The sequence below is a fragment of the Microcebus murinus genome, chromosome 4 (assembly GCF_040939455.1).
Source record: "Microcebus murinus isolate Inina chromosome 4, M.murinus_Inina_mat1.0, whole genome shotgun sequence".
NCBI classification, from domain to species: Eukaryota; Metazoa; Chordata; class Mammalia; order Primates; family Cheirogaleidae; genus Microcebus; species Microcebus murinus.
Window position 1 is genome coordinate 11,127,826 of NC_134107.1, and position 23,070 is coordinate 11,150,895.

At 37.5% G+C, this 23,070-nt stretch overlaps 1 protein-coding gene across 3 annotated transcripts in view; it reads left to right on the forward strand.

The window, feature by feature from the left end:
* Positions 1-23,070, forward strand: part of RTN3 (reticulon 3) — a 54,407-nt gene that overhangs the window by 6,169 nt on the left and 25,168 nt on the right. The window contains exons 2-3 of one of the 3 annotated variants that reach the window (XM_012777848.2): positions 9,014-9,070; positions 19,618-21,951. The exons of 1 other annotated variant lie outside the window; for it this stretch is intronic. In XM_012777848.2, coding sequence (XP_012633302.2) covers positions 9,014-9,070; positions 19,618-21,951 — 2,391 coding nt within the window. The remainder of the gene's footprint in view (positions 1-9,013; positions 9,071-19,617; positions 21,952-23,070) is intronic. One more of the 3 variants, XM_076001735.1, reaches the window with a different exon arrangement.

The window sequence follows — 23,070 nt, forward strand, 5'->3', positions numbered from 1 at the left end:
ACGAAGGCTCCAAATAAGTAGGTTTTGTAATATAAATGATTAAGCATGCATATGTGTTTCTGTCATTTTTTTTCTTACAAGCCGCATCAAGGGATAAGTATGCATATTTGTTGTGTGTACTTGGCTTATAGTTTGTGTTCATTTTTATTGTTAATGAACTTAGCCTCCTAAAGTATACAGACTTGTAAAAATATATATCAATTTCCATAGTGAATTTTTTAGATAAAAATTACTAAGATGATATTTTGTTCATATAATTAAGTCATTCAGAAGTTGCTCAGAAAACTGACTTACGTTTTATTCTATTCATTTATAACAGCTATTAATTCTAGAGTTATTTTGGATCATATGGTATAACGTAGATGTTTTGAAAGACGTGTGTATGTTAAATAAGTTTAGCTATAATCAATATTGCTTGTGATTGCATCATTGAAGTCTTTTACTGCGTATTTGTGACTTACAAGTATGTAAGACATGTTACTCTGTGATATTGCATCTTCAGAGAGAATCTCTTTCAATACTGTAATAGGGCTTATATTTCCATTTTACATTATGGGAGGGGGGCTCACTCTTGTGATGGTTTTTTTTAATTTCAAAGAACTTTTTCTTTTGAAGTGAGATCTGTATTGCCCAGGCTGGTCTCAACTTCCTAGGGCTCAAGCAATCCTTCCCCTTCGTCCTTCCTGGTAGCTGGAATTACAGATGTGCGCCACCTCACCTTACTCAAAAAAGTATTCTTATCTGTTTTCTCCAATCAAATGATTTATTATCTACTGTAACCATATCATCATAACCTAAGCAGGAGGGGGCATGTAAACCTTTTGACATGTTCTTCATTGACAGCTTGCCCTTCAGGATATATGGAAGGGTATTCTGGAAAACTTTGTTTTTTAGCAAAAGTAATACAGATACCCTTTTGTCCTGTTACTTGAAAGTGTTTCATCAGTGAGTATTGCCTTCATTTCTTAATTTTATATATGAACTAGGAATACTTGATTTTTATGATGTCATACATTTGTGTTTTGCTTTATGCTCATACATTAATTCAACAACTGAGCAACAACTTAAAGATCTTTGCTAGGTGCTATGCAAGATAGGTAAATAAAATATAGATCATCCCTCTAGAGGCTATTTTCAGTAGGAAAAAAGACTTGTGTTATATTTATCTATGAGGTAGGCAGGTATCAATATAAACCCCATTTCATAGATTGCAAACTGAGGCTCAGAGAGATTAATGCCCAAGGCTGGGTGCAGTGGCTAATCCTAGCACTCTGGGAGGTTGAGGTGGGAGGATTGCTTGAAGCCAGGAGTTCAAGACCAGCCTGAGCCAGAGCAAGACCCTGTCTCTAGCGAAACTAGAAAATATTAGCTGGGTTTGGTGGTGCTTGCCTATAGTCCAGCTACTGGGGAGGCTAAGGGAGGAGGGTCACTGAGCCAAGGAGTTTAAGGTTGTAGTGAGCTCTGATGATGTCACTACACTCTAGCTGGAGTGACAGAGGGAGACTCTATCAAAGAAAAAAAAGAGAGAGATAGATTAATGCCTAAAAGTTTGTGACTGTGAAATTGGTGTGGAGATAGAACTAAGAGGTTGAGGGTCCAATTCCATTCTCGTCCAAATAAATACACTGCCTCGCTTTAAAATTTGAAGCAATATGTGATAAAAGTGGTTCATTCACCCTCTTGAATTCAGCGATCAGTTTAACTTAAAAGCCTTAATTAATTTCTGGTTCCATGGTTCCCAACGCAAAAGTGCCTTTTTGCTCCATTGCTCTACAGAAACTTCTCTGGTCAAGCTTACCAAGTTATTTTCCACATTGTTAAATCCAGCAGTCACTTCTCACATGCCTTCTCACAGCTTTTGGCATAATTGATCATTCCCTCCTCCTTGAAATGCCTTTTTGTCTTCCATGATACCACATACTCTTCCTCACTGACTGCTACTCTGTCTTAATAAAATTCACCATTTTAAGGTGGTTTTTAATGTATGCACAAAGATGTACCACCATCACAGGTATCTAATTCTAGAACATTTTTATCCCCCCAAAAAGAACCCCCATATCTGTTAGCAGTCACTCCCTATTGCTCCCTCCCCTATCCCTTGACAACCACTAATCTACTTTCTGACCCTATGGATTTCCTTATTCTTGATATTTCATACTGCTAATTCCTGCTAAATCTTTTTTATCTTCCCAACTTTTTTTTTTTTTGAGACAGAGTCTCGCTTTGTTGCCTAGGCTAGAGTGAGTGCAGTGGTGTCAGCCTAGCTCACAGCAGACTCAAACTCCGGGGCTCAAGCAATCCTGCTCACTCAGCCTCCTGAGTAGCTGGGACTACAGGCATGCGCCACCATGCCCGGCCGGCTAAATTTTTCTATATATATTAGTTGGCCAATTAATTTCTTTCTATTTATAGTAGAGAGGGGGTCTCGCTCTTGCTCAGACTGGTTTCGAACTCTTGACCTGGAGCAATCCACCCGCCCCCTCAGAGTGCTAGGATTACAGGCATGAGCCACCTCACCCGGCCTTCCCAACTTTTTTTAATGTTTGCTCTTCAGGATTTTTTTTATTTAAATAGACTTAGTGGGTACAAGTGGTCTTTTGTTACATGGCTGAAATGCATAGTGGAGAAGTGTAGGCTTTTAATATACCTGTCACCTGAATAGGGTACATTCATCCTGTACACCCCCCTCCCTTTCCCCTTCTGAGTTTCCAATGTCTATTAAATCTGTGCTACCCAACCCCTGGGCCAAGAGGCCTGGTACCATTCGGTGGCCAGTTAGGAACCTGGTCACATATCACCACCTGAACTCTGCCCCACCCCCTATCTGTGAAAAAATTGTCCTCCATGAAACTTGGGAACTGGGTTGCACAGCAGGAGGTGAGCATGGCAGGGGAAGCTTCATCTCTATTTACAGGACTCCCATGGCTCGCATCACTGCCTGAGCTCCACCTGCCCTACTCCTCCACCCGTCTGTGGAAAATTGTCTTCCATGAAACTGATCCCTGGTGCCAGAAAGGGTGGGGACCGCTGCATTAAGTCACTCTGCATGACCATGCATAGTCATTGCTTAGCTCCCACTTACAAGTGAGAATATGCAGCATTTTGTTTTTTGATCCTGGGTTACTTAGAATAATGGCTTCCAATTCCATCCGATTGCTGCAGAAGACATTATTTTATTCTTTTTGATGGCTAAGTAGTATTCCATGGTGTGTGTGTGTGAGTACCACTTTTTTTTAATCCACTTATCAATTGGTGGGCATTTAGGTTGGTTCTATATCTTTGCAGTTGTGAATTATGCAGTGATAAACATACAGATGCAGGTGTCTTTTTTAAAAAATGAATTATTTTCCTTTGGATAGATCTCCAGTAGTGGGATTGCTGTATTCAAGGGTAGACCTACTTTTAGTTCTTTGAGAAATCTCCAAACCATTTTCTATCAAGGTTGTACAAATTTACCTACCAACAGTGTATAAGCATTCGGTTTTCACCACATCCGCACCAGCATCTATTGTTTTTTGACTTTTTGATAATGGCTATTCTGACAGCGGTATGGTGTTATCTCAGTATTGTTTTAATTTGTGTTTCCATAATGATTAGTGATACTGTATCTTCCGAACTTCTAAACATTAGAGTGTTCCAGGACTCACTTCATAGAACCTTTCTCTGTCTTCACCCATTGGTCTCATTTATGACATCCAGTCATGTAGTTTAAAATACCATTTATAAATTGATGGCTTTCAAATTTTCACCTTTAGCCTGCTTGTCTCATGGCATCTTACCGTTACTATGTCTCAACCTGAATATTCCTGATCTTCCTTTTATAATCTGTTCTTCTCCATCTCAATAAATGTCTATTCTGTCCTTTTCTTCCTTTACCCAAATCAAAAGTTTGAAGTTATCCTTGTCCTCTGTATTTTTCATACAACCATCAGCAAATGAGGTGGGAGAGGAGGAAAAAATAAAAAGGAAAAAAAGAAAAGCCCACCAAACTGTTTTCTGTAATAAATATATCTTATGTTTAAGGTTAGCTTCTTTTATTTCTTCTGGACTATAGGTATTTTCAAATGACTTTAATCCAGAAAAACATCTTTTCATAACCACTTGAATGCCACATTCTGGCATATTAGAAAGAGGTTCGCTTCTAATAAGGATTCACTGGTAGGCTAGTCTGATGTGTCAGGATTTTAAAGCATGTTAAAATAAGTTTAATTTCAGCCTTATTCATAACAAAATCTGAGATTTTGATTTGGTATCTCTTGAACATATTTGGCAAAGGGTAAGACATTCCTAGAAGGCCGGGCACGGTGGCTCATGCCTATAATCCTAGCACCCTGGGAGGCGAGGCAGGCAGATTGCTCCAGGTCAGCAGTTCAAAACCAGCCTGAGCAAGACCCTGTCTCTTACTAAAAATAGAAGGAAATTAATTGGCCAACTAAAAATATACATACATATATATATACAAAAAATTAGCCAGACATGGTGGTGCATGCCTGTAGTCCCAGCTACTCGGGAGGCTGAGGCAGAAGGAGTGCTTGAGCCCAGGAGTTTGAGGTTGCTGTGAGCTAGGCTGATGCCACGGCACTCACTCTAGCCTGGAAAACAAAGTGAGACTGTCTAAAAAAAAAAAAAAAAAAGACATTCCTAGAAGTAAATGTAGTGCTATTTTAAAAGCTATTTGTAAGTTTTGGGTGTGGTGACTCAAGCCTATAGTCTTAGCACTTTGGGAGGCTGAGGTGGGAGGATCACTTGAGGCCAGGAGTTTGAGACCAGCCCTGGGCAACATAGCAAGCGCCTATTTCAGTAAAAAATAAATTTAAACAATGAGCTGGGCATGGTGTGGACCTATATTTCTAGCTTCTTGGGTGGCTGAGACAGGAGGATCACTTGAGCCCAGGAGTTTGAGGCTGTAGTTAGCTATGATCACAGCACTGCACTTCAGTCTGGGTGATAGAGAGAGACCCTGTCTCTTTTTTAAAAATATGTATATACATACACATATGTATGTATGTGTATATGTAACCAATTTCCTATTTACACAGTCCCTTTTGTTTCTGTCAGACTTTTTAATTTTGTTTCTTTTCAACAATAGTTCTACTTGTTTGTCCTTTTTGATTGCATATACTCCATTTTGATTTTTTGATTGCATTTACTCCAATAAGAGTACAAAGAAAGCTTTCCAACTTTTTTTAGTGTAACAGAAGAGTGGACATCTTGTTAATGAGCACCATTTTGACATATCCTGGAAGGAACTACTGCTTTTATAACTACTACATTAGTAAGACTTTTACTTCTCTGGGCTCCAACTTTTAATCAGATGATTCTAAGACCTGTCTATTCTGTCTTGTTATATCTGTCTCTTCATTCTCATCCTCACTGCTTTAGTGCAAGCCTTCATCTCTTGCCAAGATTATGTGGCAGTGTTTTTTTTTTTGTTTTTTTTTTTTGTTTTTTTTTGAGACAGAGTCTCATTTTGATGCCCAGGCTAGAGTGAGTGCCATGGCGTCAGCCTAGCTCACAGCAACCTCAAACTCCTGGGCTCAAGCAATCCTTCTGCCTCAGCCTCCCAAGTAGCTGGGACTACAGGCATGCGCCACCATGCCCGGCTAATTTTTTCTATATATATATTAGTTGGCCAATTAATTTCTTTCCATTTATAGTAGAGACGGGGTCTCCCTCTTGCTCAGGCTGGTTTCGAACTCTTGACCTCAAGCAATCTGCCTGCCTCGGCCTTCCAAAGTGCTAGGATTACAGGCGTGAGCCACCGCGCCCAGCCTGTGGTAGCGTTTTAATTCAGTCCATGCTCTACCCTGCTGCCAGTTCTTTCTAAAGCATCATATTGGCCGGGCGCAGTGGCTCACACCTGTAATCCTAGCACTCTGGGAGGCTGAGGTGGGTGGATTGCTCCAGGTCAGGAGTTCGAAACCAGCCTGAGCAACAGCAAGACCCCGTCTCTACTATATATAAATAGAAAGAAATTAATTGGCCAACTAATATATATAGAAAAAAAAATAGCCAGGCATGGTGGCGCATGCCTGTAGTCCCAGCTACTCTGGAGGCTGAGGCACTAGGATTGCTTGAGCCTAGGAGTTTGAGGTTACTGTGAGCTAGGCTGATGCCAGGGCACTCACTCTAGCCTGAGCAACAAAGCAAGACTCTGTCTCAAAAATAGATAGATAGATTTATTTTGAAAACATCATATTGTCACTCTCACAGCTAAAAACCTTCAGTGGTTCCTCATTTCACAAAGGATATAATCCAGATTTCACTGCCTGACATTTAAAGCCATTTGGAATCTGGCCAGGTGTTCCTTCTCCCAGAATTCCTTTCCCTTCCTGGTTCACCTGATGCACATTCTTTAAGACCAAGTTTACAGTCTCTTCTGAAACATTCTTAATTTACCCTAGAGGCCACCTCGACTGCATTCCCACAACTGGGACGGTTTCACTAGTCTATATTTCTTTTTCAGCTACCTGTGGGCACTATATTACCAGTGCTAACACAGGAAGGGCCTGCCCGTAGCTACTTAAAATGATTTCATTAATAGCATTTGAGAATTAAGATTACCACCATTCTGGGGTTCAGTTTCTTGTGGCATAAATATGGAGTATGACTATAGTGTGGTTTTGTAACTTAGAAACCTCATGGAATATTGTTGCAAACTATTACTTGTTATCTGTGTTCTGTATCAGAACAAACGCTACGTGTAAAAAATTTGCATGTCAAAATTTTCCATTAGGAGGAGGGAGTGTTAGGTGGAGTGAAAAGGAAACAGCTGGCAAATTCATAGGATCTTTTTTGGCATCGGACTTACTTAAAGCATTTGGTTTTTCAGGTTTGTTGAGATTTAAATTCATCAGTTGGCAGAGATTTAATGTTGACGATAAATGCATATAGAAATGGACCCATCTAAAAATGTTAAAGAGCTAGGTAAACATGCTTCCTTTAAAAAAGGAAAGGAGAAGTGTTTTTAATTTGTAGAAGTAAATGTGATAACTTCATTTTTTTTTTTTTTGAGACAGAGTCTCACTCTGTTGCCCAGGCTAGAGTGATAATTTCATTTTAAGATAATTTAAAAAGTAGTGAATTTTTAAATTCTAGTCATAAGTTACTGTTTGTTTGCCACTAAATTCTGCCTTAATGTTAACATGCTGTATATTTTTTACTAAATAGTGTTCTTAAATTAGTACTTACAGATATAGTTATGGCCCAATCCTTTAAAGCAGTCTTCTGGTTTTAAGTATATTTCTGATATTTGTGAAAACATTTTTATAACTGTAAGAACAAAGGGAGTTAACATATAAAGTTCAGTATTATTTAGGGGTAGTTTTGGAAGATTTCTTTTTCATATGGCTATTTCCATTAATTTTGTTAGCATTTTTATGGAAAAGGTCATTTATATTCTTGGTGGGGTTTTTGTTGTTTTTTTTTTAAGGGCCAAAGATTGTAGTGAAAAGCAGGTCTCCCTCCCACCCTAGACTTTGCAATCCCTTTTGCTAGTTCCTTTGTTGTTTAACATATGGGAGCATGCTGAATACACTTCTACACTTTGCTTCTTAAATTGAATACATATATGGACTGTGTGTACATACATAGTTGGCCCTCGGTATCTTTGGCTTCTGCATCTGTGGATTCAACCAACCACAGATCAAAATATCTTTTAAAAAAACTAAAAATAACAATACAATAAAAAATACAAATTAAAAAAATATATAACAACTATTGACATAGCATTTACATTGTATTAGGTATTATAAGTAATCTAGAGATGATTTAAAGTATATGAGAGGGTCGGGGGCGGTGGCTCACACCTGTAATCCTAGCACTCTGGGAGGCCGAGGCGGGCGGATTGCTGGAGGTCAGGAGTTCAAAACCAGGCTGAGCAAGAGCGAGACCCCATCTCTACTTTAAATAGAAATAAATTAATTGGCCAGCTAATATATATATATATATACACACACACATATATATATCATATATATATATATATATATAAATTAGCCTGGCATGGTGGCATATGCCTGTAGTCCCAGCTACTCGGGAGGCTGAGGCAGGAGGATCGCTTGAGCCCCGTTTGAGGTTGCTGTGAGCTAGGCTAAGGCCACGGCACTCACTCTAGCCTGGGCAACAAAGTGAGACTCTGTCTCAAAAAAATAAGTAAATAAAGTATATGAGAGGATATAGTAGCTTATATGCAAATACTATACCATTTTATATATGAGACTTGAGCACTTGTGAATTTTGATATGAAGAAGTTCTAGGACCAATCCCCTGAGGATACTGAGGGATGACTATATAGCTGTACATCATTCTTCTATTTACTAGTATTCCTAGTATTTGTAACCAGTGCTTTTATGAATATGTACACATATTCATAAAAGCACTGGTTTTATGAATACACATCTTTGTACACATATGTAAATATGTCTGCAGGATAAATTCTTAGAGGCATAATATAACTGCTGAGTTAAAGATTATGTGCGTGGCAGGGCAGGAGGAAGATATGCACATTTGAAATTTTGATATATTGCCAAGTTTAGAGGAGTATAATTGAGTATTCAGGGTCAACTTCACACATTTGCCAATTAGATATTTTTGAATGCTCATATTAGTGGCTGACTCCTCAAAATGCAGTTGAAAATGGTTAAAAGCATATATTAATTAGTACTCAGATATTTGTTTTCCCTTTTCCACACAGTAGCAAAGGAGCATCATCTATCTGTTCCTGAGGTTATGCTTGATTTAAAACACTAGGGGTTCCTCTTTTCTTCCTCTGAAGGTGAGAATGTTTGACTAAGAAAAAAAAAATTTGAATTGATTAACTTTTAGAAATGCATCTTGAAAATAAGGTTTTGCTGCCAGGTGAGTGAAAACGATAATTGGAAATTATTTGGAGTTTTCCCCCTTGCTAAACTCAATGAAATTATGATGCTTGCCCCTGCCCCCAAAAAAGAAAGTTGAAATTAAAATTCTTGTGTGAGGTTGTCAAATTCTCATGCTGTATATTTTCTTTCAGATTCCTTTGTTTCTTCCTCTTCCTCTCAGCCTGTATCTCTATTTTCGACCTCACAAGGCAAGTCTGTAATTTTTTTGTGTGCATTAATAAAAGAAAAATGTTGAGAAAGAGGCTGTAACTGGGGATATGAAGTACAAGTCTTCTATTGCCCCTAAATCCCTTAATATAAAAACGAATTACAAGTCAGTTCTTCACCAGCTTCCAGTGGGTTTCCTATAAAGGTTAATAAAGGAGAATGAGGCTGGCTGTACCCTTTCTTTAACAATATAAGTTTTAGGTATAGTTTTGAGTATTTCTTAAAAATTAAAAACTTGCCTACAGGATTTGGAGCAGATAGAATTGTGGCTTAGAAAACAACCCTATCTATTGAATGCATTTAACATATTGATTTGCAGTTACATAACTGGTTAGAGAGGTGTTGAGTTTGGAAAAACAATGGAAAAGTGTGCTTCCACTGAACTACAAAAATACCAGCCTAGCTAGAGTATTTTAATGTGAATTTATCTGAGATGTTTCCTCAGAGCTAGGCTGGTTCCAGACTGCCTCAGAACACTGAACAAGCCAGTTGAGTTTTTGGCAAGTAAGGCTGCTTCTCCTAGAGATTAAGTTGTGGTTTTGTTTTTTTAAAAATCTGCCAACCAGTAGGGAAGGGAATTGGATTTGTGGGGGTAGCATTGGCAAAAATCTGAAAGAGCACTATGTGCTTTGTCAATTTATATTAATAGTAAGGCGCTATTTCATTTCTGCTATTGTGCTAGACTCCAAATATAGCTCAATGGAAAACCTTTATTTTAAAAAAGAAAAAAAGTAATTAAAATCACTAGATAGGCCCTCTGGGAGGCCAAGGTGAGAGGATCGTTTGAGCTCAGGAGTTCAAGACCAGCCTGAGCAAGAGCAAGACCCCGTCTCTACTATAAATAGAAAGAAATTAGCTGGACAACTAAAAATATATCCAAAAAATTAGCCTGCATGGTTCGCGCATGGCTGTAGTCCCAGCTACTAGGGAGGCTGAGGCACTAGGATTGCTTGAACCCAGGAGTTTGAGGTTGCTGTGAGCTAGGCTGAGGCCTACACTCTAGCAGGGGCAACAGAGTCAGACTCTGTCTAAAAAAAAAAAAAAATCACTTGATAGGTCTAAGAAGCCCTGAGCAAATAGTTTGTCCTAGCTGGAATTCTCTAGCTGCAAAAGACTTTTGACCTTACAATAATAAAAACATGATGGGATAGAATGAATGTAGTAAAATTTTTGCCTGGTTTAATTTGCTTCTTAGGAAATGTGATACACAATTTATTACTTTTAATTCAGACTGATAACATTGGAACCACCCTCCTTTATAATGTGTCTTATTGTGTAAATTTAGCTATCAAATCATGACCTTTGACACTAATATGTTTACATTAAAAGATGGAAATTTTGTGAATGTTAGAAAGTAACTCAAGCATATAAAGTAATTGTTCTTAACATCTGAAACTTGACTTTATTTATTTATAGAGACAGGGTCTTGCTAATTTTTTAAGTTTTTGTAGAAATGGGGTATTGCCGTATTGCCCAGGTTGGTCTTGAACTCCTGGGCTCAAGTGATCCTCTCACCTCAACCTCCCAAAGTGCTGGGATTTCAGGCATGAGCCACCCAGATTTATGTCTTTACAGTTTTTTTTTTAATTAGAAATGTAATAATTTTGGCAAATAGGTATTATATTTACTCTGGAAAAATGTAATATAAATAGAATAAATAATTATATTTCCGCTATTGTAGATATTTTAGATTTTTAAAAATACATTCTAACTTTAAGACACTTTTCATATAGAAAGCGGATAGTTGATACTCTAAAGAGTGTAACAATGTAACATATGCCCAAAATACCTAATGTGTGAAAGGTTGAAAAGATAACTGTCATAACTTTATAAGTTATTTTAATCCATTGGCAAAAGTTACACATACACTCATGTAAAATGGAGGTAAATAAAAAGGAATTTTCTAATTAAAAATGAATGTTTAAGTAGACTTCAGTTCCACAGCACGTAATAGAGTTTGTAAATAAGCATACATTTGTCATTTTTCCTTTTTGCTTATAAAAACAATATTTTGACCAGTACAGATTCAGAATAGTGTTATTTTTAAGAGGCAGTTGAAAATGCCATTTCACTGAAAGTGTTTGAATCTAGTGTCTATTAGTAACATTTTCTCCTGCCAAAAAAAGAGAGCACATGATAGAAAAGTTGCCCCGTGGGGCTCTTTCATTGGCAGGTTTAGAGGTCAGCCTGTTCAGTTGTTTGAGGGAACACCTTGGCAGGTGATTAGGTGTATTCTAGAGTAGCCAAGAGTGGTAGCTTCTAGTCTGCCTTAATAAAAATAAGGGAAGAGGAAGTTGTGGGTTACTTGGTTAACTGTATTTGAAACCCAGGAGAGAGGGGAGTAGGGGTACTAGGAATAGCCCAGTTCCACACAGGCCTTTCAAAATGACTGCTGCCAACAACATGCACCTTGACTCCACTGGCACTAACCCAGCTAATCTCTTTGGCTTCATATCCCGTAGTCGTCTATCCTTGAGAAACTGCCTTATTTGTATATACCCAAACCATATTAAGCAATATATAACATTAAATAGGACATTTTTAGATTTAAAAATGACTTGTATTTTTAATCCTGAAGTAATATTTATCACCATTGGGTTTCAGGGAGATGTATATACAAAAAGTGTCATTAATTTGGACTGAGGAAAGGGCAGTTAAATTTTTTTAAAGTAAATTTTGTGATATTTATTAAATTGTACTACTTTGAGAATATATATGTATAGATTTATAATTACAATGAAATAATCAGCAGCTTCCTAAGTGAGGAAGTTAAACTTTTGACATGAATAGATTTGTAATTAGAGTGTTAATAGAATAATCAGTTCCTTAAATAAGTTGTGCTCCTTAATAGGTCCTCAATCTTTTGCTTAATAGATTCCTTTTTCCATCAAGCAGTGTTAAATTTCATCCTTTATTCCTGAGAGTTTCAAAATACAGGAGTAAGGCTGGGCGCAGTGGTTCACGCCTGTAATCCTAGCACTCTGGGAGGCCAAGGCTAGTGATTACTCAAGGTCAGGAGTTCGAGACCAGCCTGAGCAAGAGTGAGCCGCTGTCTCTACTATAAATAGAAAGAAATTAATTGACTAACTAAAAAATATATATATATATATATATAAATTAGCCAGACATGATGGCGCATGCCTGTAGTCCCAGCTATTTGGGAAGTTGAGGCAGGAGGATCGCTTGAGCCCAGGAGTTTGAGGTTGCTGTGAGCTAGGCTGATGCCACGATACTCTAGCCCGGGCAACAGAAGTGAGACTCTGTCTCAAAAAAAAAAAAAAAAAAGAGAGAGGAGTAAATTTTAATGTTTTCCTGTGTTTTATAAAAGATACTGACAGAAATATAGATGTAGTATGTTGCTAATTTTTATTGAGCTTTTACTGTCTTATTTAATCTTTACAGCCAATTCTATGGAGGAAAGGAACTAGCTTTTTAACCAGTTGAAACTGGAGTTTAAAATGGTGAAATAACTTACTGAAGGTAGCACACCAGTAAGTGACAGATGGAAGACTCCAAAGCCATGAGCATGACTGCTGCACCTGTGATAAAGATGACCAGCTTGTAAACCAGCAGTATTTTAGGGGTTAGAGAGTTTCTTAGAGATGTCATTTTGAAGTTAATGTTAAAATCATGAGAGCAGAAGAGGCAGAAACTACTGTTTTGGCCATATTGCTATTAGTGATACAATTTAGTATCATCTGGAGGGTATACTCCCTCCGTCAGACACAAAATCAAAATCAAACTGAAATTTGGTTTCTTCTTGTGAAACCTTTGATAAGAGTGGAGGCTGGAAAATACTTTGATTTTCTTTAGAAAACATTGGAAGAGAAGTAGATGAAAATAAGATTGGAAAGAGGATCCATTCACCATGCAGAATTGGAAGCACATTTGTGTTAATGGATGTTTGCATTCAGTTTCACTAATGCAGTAGGCATCTGGAATAGGAAGTTACAACACTGAACTTTGGGGCAAGCATTGAGGAAAAAAATTTGCCAGTTACAGCCTTTTTTTAAAAAACAAAAGCAAAACATTTTTCTTTGTACAAAAGAGACTTTTTGTGTAGGATCTAGCTTGGCTGCAAAGTGTCTGCTGGCTAACTTCCTATTTTGATGCTGTGGCTGAGAGTTGCTGATACTGTTTTGCACGATAATTTGTCTTCCCTTCTTGTTTTGTGAATATGAGAAAATTCAAGTGTAGGTAAACCTATACCTGAATATTTCAAGCCTCCCTTGTATGAATATGCATAATATGTATGTGAAAAAGTGACTTAATGGCTACCACAGGCTGGCACCCTTTCCTCACAGATGTGTATAGTTTTTCTATGTTACAGATATCTTTTTAATTAAAAGTAATGCATTTCCTTCTGAAGCTGAGATGACCTTTAAAATTTTTTTTAATTAAAAAAAAATAATTTCCTAAGTGAAGGGGGAAATTAACCACATGGTAACTAACATAATTCTAAGCTATTCATTCTTTTTTAGGAAGAACTCTTTGCTGTAGGTTATAACATTCAATATTGCTTACTTACTTCTAGACCATATTATGTTTTTAGTAATTAAGTTATAAACACTTGAATAGATAAGTACTAAATCTTTACTTTTTCTAAGAGACAGTTTAGGGAAAAAGAAACAAAGAGAAGATATTTTGAAGGATAAACAGTATGTGAAGGGTTTTTTCCTATTCAAATATATTTACTTGTGTACACAGAATTCACTTTGAAGTTTTTTTTTATCATGTCATTTTTCATGCCACATCTTACTCTATAAGATAAAATACTCTAGGCATAGAAGACAGAAAGTTCTTCAGTTCCCATACCAGATTCTCTAGTGAAATAGAGCTTTTGCCTTATTCCAATAAAAATTTAGAGTTACTATAATTTAGAATTAGCATATAAAAGTATTTAAAGCAGGCACAAAGGACATCCCCTGTTCCATCCTCTGCTGCCTCTCAGGTTGTTCTCCTGGACAAGCTCATCTATGCTTAGGAGGAGCAGTGAAGAGTGGCATTCTCCTTCTGTGGGATTTTTATAGGACTAGAGCTCTGAAATATGGCTTTGAGCTTTGTACTCTTCTAAAACTAATCAAATGTGGTTCTCAAACCGGGTTCGTCACCTGGGAAACTTGTAATACAGATTTCGGTTGTTAAGTTGTTCACCAAGTTGTACATTGAACTAAAATATACTTTCACCTTGCTGGTGGTGAAGGTCATTTGCTGAAACATTTTGTTCAGGAAAAGTTCTTTTATCTTTTCAACATTGGCTTAGAATAACTAAATCAGAAGTTGCATCACCCAAAATTTTGAAATAGATGAAAGCTCTTTAAATTACTTTCCTTTATTTGTGAATGGTAGGGGAGAAAGTGTCTCAAACTCTCAATCGGGATTTTCTGTGTTATATACCAGAGGAAGGTAGTTATAATTTGACAATATGCCTTTTTTTTTTTCTTCCCTAATAAAAATGCTTATGGTCTGGAGTCTCTATGTCCGAAGAGATTTTTTTGAGAATGTGGTGCTTGGGACATTTATTGGGGATTTCCTAAGTGCCGGATACTATTCTTTTTTTTTTTTTTTTTTTTTTTTGAGACAGAGTCTCACTCTGTTTGTTGCCCAGGCTAGAGTGCCTCAGCCTAGCTCACAGCAACCTCAGACTCCTGGGCTCAAGCAATCCTTCTGCCTCAGCCTCCCAAGTAGCTGGGACTACAGGCATGTACCACCATGGCCGGCTAATTTTTCTATATATTTTTAGTTGGCCATTTAATTTCTTTCTATTCTTAGTAGAGATGGGGTCTTGCTCTTGCTCAGGCTGGTTTTGAACTCCTGACTTTGAGAGATCCACCCACCTCAGCTTCAAAGTGCTGGGATTACAGGCATGAGCCACCATGCCCGGCCACCAGATACTATTCTAAACAGGTGTTAACTCATTGAATCCTCACAGCAATTCTAAAGTTAGGTGCTTTAATATCCACATTTTTTTTTTTGAGACAGAGTCTCACTCTGTTGCCCAAACTACAGTGCTGTGACATCAGCCTAGCTCACAGCAACCTTAATCTCCTTGGCTCAAGCGATCCTCCTGCCTCAGCCTCCCGAGAAGCTGGGACTATAGGCATGTGCCACCATGCCAGGCTAATTTTTTCTATATTTTTAGTTGGCCAATTAATTTCTATTTTTAGTAGAGATGGGGTCTTTCTCTTGCTCAGACTGGTTTCAGACTCCTGTCCTTGAGTGATATGCACACCTCGGGGCCTCCCAGAGTGCTAGGATTACGGGCATGAGCCACCTTGCCCAGCCAATATCGACATTTTGATGAGAATTTGATGAAATGAGATTAAGTAACTTGCCTAAAGCTACATGATTAGTAAGCTCAATGAAAGGACTTTGTATCTTTCAACAGGAATTTTTGGTTTGGGAGTCCTGTAGAAATTTAGAATATGACTGCCAACTTAATTCCTAGTCCTATTTTAGATAATATACCTAAATGGAAGCTTCTGGGTATTTAGAGTTTAAGAAGATGTAGGAATAAGCATGGAACTGAGTATTTGATAAGTTTGAGAACATGCTCATCATTGTGGGGATATGACATTTTTCACCTCTTACTATGTATTGATTCCCTATTTATTTACTTGCTCTGTTGCCTGAGCTAGACTGCAGTAACGTCATCACAGCTCACTGCAATCTCTGACAATTCTCCTACCTTAGCCTCCCAAATAGCTGGGACTAAAGGTGTGAGCCACCAAGCCCAGCTAATTTATTTTTTTATTTCTTTTTTTTCTATTTTTTAAATTTAATTTATTAATTTTATTTTTCTTCTCCCCCCCCCATTCCAGTGGATGTGTAATAGCAGGTATTTTTTTTTTTTTTTTTTTTTAATTTCTGTAGAGACAGGATCTCACTATGATTCTTAGGCTGGTCTTAAACTCCTGGCCTCAAGTGATCCTGCCTCAGCCTCCCAAAGTGCTAGGATTACAGGTGTGAGCCACTGTGCCTTGCCTCATTCCCTTTTAAATAAATTTAGATATATAACCTTATTTACTAATAATTAGAGTAACCCCATATTTTTAAGTGATTAGAACTCTTGAAATGAATATGCACATTAAATCCCATTATAGCAAATAACTAATTTAGAAAATGTTCATAATGAGAGTTTTGATAGAGTTTTTTTTTTTTTTTTTTTTGAGACAGAGTCTCACTTTGTTCCCCAAGCTAGAGTGAGTGCCATGGCGTCAGCCTAGCTCACAGCAACGTCAAACTCCTGGGCTCAAGCAATCCTGCTGCCTCAGCCTCCCAAGTAGCTGGGACTACAGGCATGCGCCACCATGCCCGGCTAATTTTTTCTATATATATTAGTTGGCCAATTAATTTCTTTCTATTTTTAGTAGAGATGGGGGTCTCGCTCTTGCTCAGGCTGGTTTCGAACTCCTGACCTCAAGCAATCCACCCGCCTCAGCCTCCCAGAGTGCTAGGATTACAGACATGAGCTACCACACCTGGCCGAGATTGGTTTTGAATAATGTTGAAAGTCTCTTGTAGTGTGTGTGAAGGGATGAATCTTTTGAAAAAGGAAAGGTAGTGGACATTTTCTAAGATGTAAAATTGTCCAGTGTTATTCTGCCAGCCAGTTTTGTAGTTTATAGTGTTTTAAGAACTAACAACCCTCAGATTCCTTGGCATTTTCTGCCGTTTCACCAGGTACTGACCTGGGCAACACCAATGACTGTTAAGTGCCATACTGACTAATTGGAAGAGTCTTTGCTTATTGGAGCTGTTCTTTAAGGCTTATTAGAGTCTCATCTTTGTTCTATTTAATGTTTTCATGCCTTTATAAACTTTTTACTTCCAGCCCAATTTTTTCCATTGTCTTGGTACAGCTCAGCTCTGTCCAAGTTAGTTAGGGTTTCAGCTAGCCAAAGTCATTTCATTTGCTGATAATTAAAGATAATTAAAATTAAGCACAGTGAGGATGCTGTTTTATTTTTCTATGAGTTGTAAAACTTGGTTGACAATAATGAGAGCTAGCACCTGCATCTCACAATCACTGAGGAGTGAATGCAGCATCGAGCTATGTTTACTCTCTAAGCTTAATATAATGGTTATATTAAAGAACTTTTAACAAAATATTTGAAGTCTGTCAGGCAGTCATAGCACTCGGTAGAGGACCTGTTGGTATTCTGAGAATAATTCTGCTCTGATCTTCTAGTTTTACCTCAGATTATTCTACACCTATCTTGTAATTTTTGGAGTACTAAGAGTTCAAGGAAGATATAAGAGAAGCAAGATTTGGTTGGCAGATTGACCAGTTTGTGTCCTGACAAAGCATAGGACATTTTTGCCATGTTTTTTCCCCTGGGGATGTGTGCATTCTTTGATGAGCGTTTCATTTAGGTTACTTTCTTTTTCATTTCATTGAGCACCATCACCACGACCACTACGTCATCATCATTTTGCTTATTGATTTTGCTTATTATCTGTCTCTACCTCTGTATTGTAAGTTCCATAAAGGCAAGATATTTTTCTGTTTTGTTCACTGTTTGAAACTCAGTTTCTAAAATAGTTTCTGGCACATGGTAGGCACTCAGTAAATATTTGTTGAATTATTTTTTTACCCCACTCCTCAATTTGTTGAATTATTACTAATTCATTTTGTTGATTTTCATCTGTAAGATGACAGATCTGAAATCTCTATCTCTATAAAACATGTAAGCTTAGCCTTCTGTGTGAGATGGAGTCAGTTTTATTCACCCCAAAGTTCCATTTATGTTTGAAGGGAGAGGTTCCCAAGCAATTTTACATTTTACCTGAATCCAGATTTAGTTCATAAAATGTTTTCTGGTAGAAACACCGACCAGTGAATTCAATAATAATGCATGATTCAGATTGTGGAATATTCAGTTATTTGAATCTTTTAACCTACAGTGTTGGGCTTCATTTCTGTCTTACGTGTAATACAATTATGCTGAATATCCATATATATAATGATGGGTTTAAACCATGTTTACTACTTCAGAACTAAATCTAAATATGAGTGATAGTTTACTTCAATTATTTTTTTTCAGTGTTACAATTTACTCTATTGCCACCAAACCTTAACAGTTTTTCTTCAATTTACCTTTTTTCCACTACCCAGATACCAATTATACTATTTCAAAAGCTCAGATTGTATTGCATCAAATTTCAGTGATATGTTGAACTTTATATGGCATTTCGAAACATTTTTATAATAGTGGAATTTTATTATACTAAGATTTATTTTCATCTTTAATAAAATAATTTTGAATGAAGTCATAATTTTGCTTTTACCTAATATTCAAATTCTTACATGAAAAAAAGAACATAAGCTGAGTAAGAGTAATCTCAGGAATTTCTCTTTCATATTCCCAATTAATCATTGTGCTCAAGGCATCACTTTCCTGAGCCTACTTAGGTCTCACCTGACCAAGCTGAATCTTTGATTCATTTATTTGGAACATTTATTTAAGACCTACTTTGTTCTAGCTCTAGAAATACAACATTGTGCAAGGAAGCACTTGCCCTTGGGATGGTTGTTGTGATCTTTTTCCCCAATAAAAACTTGTTAGTTTGGAAAATTAGAAAGCACTGTGGTAAATGAATGGCTACTGTGGCATTAATAACTGATAAGACTTAATGTATTGCCTTAAGAATGATAGTTTCTATTTTACAATATGGTGGCTCACACCTGTAATCCCAGCACTTTGGGAGGCCAAGGCAGGAGGATCACTTGAGTCCAAGAGTTGGAGACCAGCCTAGACAACATAGTGAGACTCATCTCTAAAAAAAAATTTTAAACATAGAAAAATTAGTGGGATGTGGCAGTTCATACCTGTAGCCCCAGCTATACTATAGGCTAAGGTGGGAGGATCACTTGAGCTCAGGAGCTTGAGGCTACGGTGAGCTATGACACCACTGCACTCTAGTCTAGGCAACAGAGTAAGACTCTGTCAAAAAAAAAAGAACTCTACCCCTTAATATTTTGAAATTATAATTTTTTTAAAGCTCTGGCCACATTTTTTTCCTTCTCAGATTGTGAGACTATAACAGTAGATTTATAGAGGCAGTTTGTTCTGAATTGTTCAGCTTGCAGATGGAGGTGTATCAGTGCTTCTTAATATCAAATTGTTTGTTTTATATGAATTATGTTGCTTCTGTTAAATAGGTCTTCCAAAAAAAAAAAGATTTCCCAATCTTATTGCCCTTCTCTATACTTTACCTTTGCAGTGGAAAATGTAGACTGATTGAAAAATATTTGTTGAGAAAACTTTTTGTCATTTGCAATTCGTAGCATGATATGGCTTTTTTTGTTTCACCATTGACAATTTTATGCATGTCTTGTTAGGGTAACTGTTGATCATTTATGTGTTTATATGTATGTGTATATATATATACATTCTCTGTGTATGTGTGTGTGTATGTGTATCTTTATATAATTTAAAAAATAAAAAGCATGCTGCTTGGCCTGACCAGCTAATGTGTAATTGTGCCTAGTAAACAATAATTTTCTTTCAAATTCTAACCATAGAGGGATTGACCTCTCTTTGCTCTGATGCACCACCTTCAGAAATTATGACTTCTTCCTTTCTTTCATCTTCTGAAATATATAACACTGACCTTACAACACTACATGGAGAAAAAAGCGAAATACTAGCAAGCCAGCCCTTTTTAGACATGAAAGGAAAAGACCACTTGGCTCTTTCAGATACGAAAAAGATGGAAAAGCCTCAGGGGACCAGCAGTAACATAGCAAACTCTACAGTTTCTCTTGCAGCAGGAGTTCACTGTAACCATCCTTCCATTCCGGCCAGTTTCCTAGAGCATTCTGCTTTTCCCTCAAAGGAAGTTGGTCAAATAGAAGAGCAAATAAATAAAGACCAAGAGTCCAGGAACCCAAATGAGGTACCAAGTAAAGAGGATAAAACTGCATTGGATGCTAATGACAGATTCACTTTGCTAACAGCCCAGAAACCCCCGACTGAGCTGTCTAAGGCAGAAAACGTTTGTACATATTCTTTGTCCCCAACCAAAGTTTCAGGAGGTGGTGTTATTGAAAAGGATTCCCCTGAATCGCCATTTGAAATAATTATTGACAAAGCAGCATTTGACAAAGAATTTAAAGACTCATATAAAGAGAACACAAATGGTTTTGGTAGCTGGTCAGTGAACACTGATAGAGAGTCATCCGAAGACATTTCAGAGACTAATGACAAAGTATTTCCACTGAGAAATAAAGAGGCAGGGCGTTACCCCATCTCTGCATTGTTCACAAGACAGTTTTCACACACAACTGCAGCACTGGAAGAGGTGTCTAGATGTGTGAATGATATGCATAACTTTACTAATGAAATATTGACTTGGGATTTGGTTCCTCAAGTGAAACAACAGACTGATAAATCTAATGACCACATCGCAAAAACTACGGGACTTGACATGAGTAAATGTAATTCAGAAATTCCAGTTGTAAGTCTTAAAACTAACACTCTTCAGAAAATTCCTGTATGTTCTATTAATGGGAACACTCCCATCACTAAATCAACAGGTGATTGGGCAGAAACATCTCTTCCACAAGAAAATGCTATTGTTGGAAAACCTATACCAGATGATGTCAATTCCACAAAGGAAGTCATTATCAAAGGCATGCAAGGCATTGTGCAGAAATCTAATGGCACGCTTTCAGAGTTACCTGGGCCACCATTTGAGAGATGTGTTTCTTTGGGTTCTGGAGTGGTGACAGCGAAAGTAGATTTCCCTGATGACCACCTGAAAGATGAAATGAACTGGCAGAGCCCTGTGATGGGAGAAATCACAGAGGTTGATAGTTCTGGTGAATCCGATGACACAGTAATAGAGGATATTACAGCAGATATATTGTTTGAAAATAACAAAATTCACACTGAAAAACCAGTTTCCATTGTAAGTGTGGTTGTAAAAACAGGTGAAAGAGAAATCAAAGAGATTCCCAATGGTAAGAGGGAAAACTTTGAAGAGTTGGTTAGTGACTCTGAGCCATGTCAAGTTCAGCCTGATATTTTTGGAAGGAGTGCAGTCGGTGAGGAGGCATGTTCACAAGTACCCAATACAAATGTCTCATCAGAAGATGTAAATCAGTCAGATAGTATGAGTGAAGTTGCTCCTGAAAAGCCTGTTGCAACTGAGAACCCCACACTTACTTCAATAGCATCTCCAGATGTTTTTAATGAGAAGGAATTCTCACTAAATGTGACATCTTCTGCCTATTTGAAGTCATTACATGGGAAAAATGTTAAAGATATAGATGATTCCTCCCCAGAGGACTTGATAGCAGCCTTTACAGAAATCAGAGAGAAAGGAACCATAGATAAAGGTGAAGGAAATGCCTTTGAAGCAATATCAGAGCAGAGGACAGACATTAAAACGACTCTTCCTGTAGAAATTTTGCATGAAAGTAAGTCAAGTGGTTCTGAAATTAAAGACATTAGAAGCAAATACAACAAACAGAGCAAAGAAACAAATGGAAGTGAGCTTCTGAGTGTTTTCCCTACCCGAGGTGGTCTGGTAGCATCTCTTGACTTAGAACAGGAACAGCTCACAATCAAAGCCCTTGAAGAATTAGGTGAAAGACAGGCTGAGAAGTCACAGCATGAAGTAGAATCTCCTTCTGAAGAAATACTCAAGCCAACTTTCACATTCACTGCAGAATGGCCACAAAGATCATGCGACATCCTAGAACATACAGATGTCAAGACCGGATCTGATCTTGGGATTTCCAGAAAGCCCCCCGCTATCAAAGAAACTACTAGGGTAGATATTATTTCCAACCTTAGCAAGACTGAGCTGGTAAACAAGCATGTCCTAGTGAGACTTCTGACAGACTTCTCAGGTAATCATTTACATTAGAAATACTGCATGTAGTTAATTCTGCTGTGATTGATTACTTACCATTTTTCTTAGTCTCTGATACCTACACAAGTATAGCTAGGATACAAACTTACTGTATGGTAGGGAAAAGGCAGATTCTTCTTTTTATTTATTTATTTTTTACGATTTCTTGATTTGATTTCCCTTTACCAGTATTTCCCAAAATAGTAGACCACTTTGTAAAATTAATCTTCCCCCCAAATTATTATTTTAATAATTTTCCCCTAAAATTATTTTCCTTTGCTCCAGTTATATTTCACATTTCTTTCCTTATAAGTTGGCCCTAGGGTAATTGCTGCTTTTAAGAATATCATCAGGTTCTCATTTATTTACAAAGTTTATTTTTTTAAATCTCCATCGGGACTGGACAAGGTGGCTCATGCCTGTAATCCTAACATTCTGGGAGGCCGAGGTGGGAGGGTTGCTTGAGCTCAGGAGTTTGAGACCAGCCTGAGCAAGAACAAGACCCTGTCTCTACTAAAAATAGAAAAAATTAGCCAGGCATGGTGGTGTACACCTATAGTCTCAGCTACTCGGGAGTCTGAGGCAGGAGGATTGCTTGAACCCAGGAGTTTGAGGTTGCTGTGAGCTAGGCTGATGCCATAGCACTGTAACCCAGACAAAAGAGCAAGACTCTATTTCAGGAATAAACAACAAATAAAACAAATCTCTATTGGTCATACTGCTTAGCACTCAGGTTTTTTGTTATAGGCCTTGGGAAATCTTAGCAATCAAAGATAAAGGAATTCCTGCTGGGAAAGATGGTAAATGAAGTTTTTAATTAATGTAATCATATACTACAGAGATTTTATGCTCTGAAAGTAGGTAACCACTACTGTAGTGCTATTTTGTGGGTAATATTTAAGAGAACTCATGTATTTTTTCTGCTTTGGCTCTTATATAATATTCTCCAAGCCAAAACTCATTATAAGATGGTACCAAAAGCCCTTCCTTTTGTCCTCTATTTACTTGAAATGACCACTTTCCTAAAAAGTAGCTTTCAGTTAGATTACTGCAGTGCTGCCTATTTGAGGGTCTTGGAAAGTACAAGAAAAAAAAGGATATATATTTAGGCCGGGCG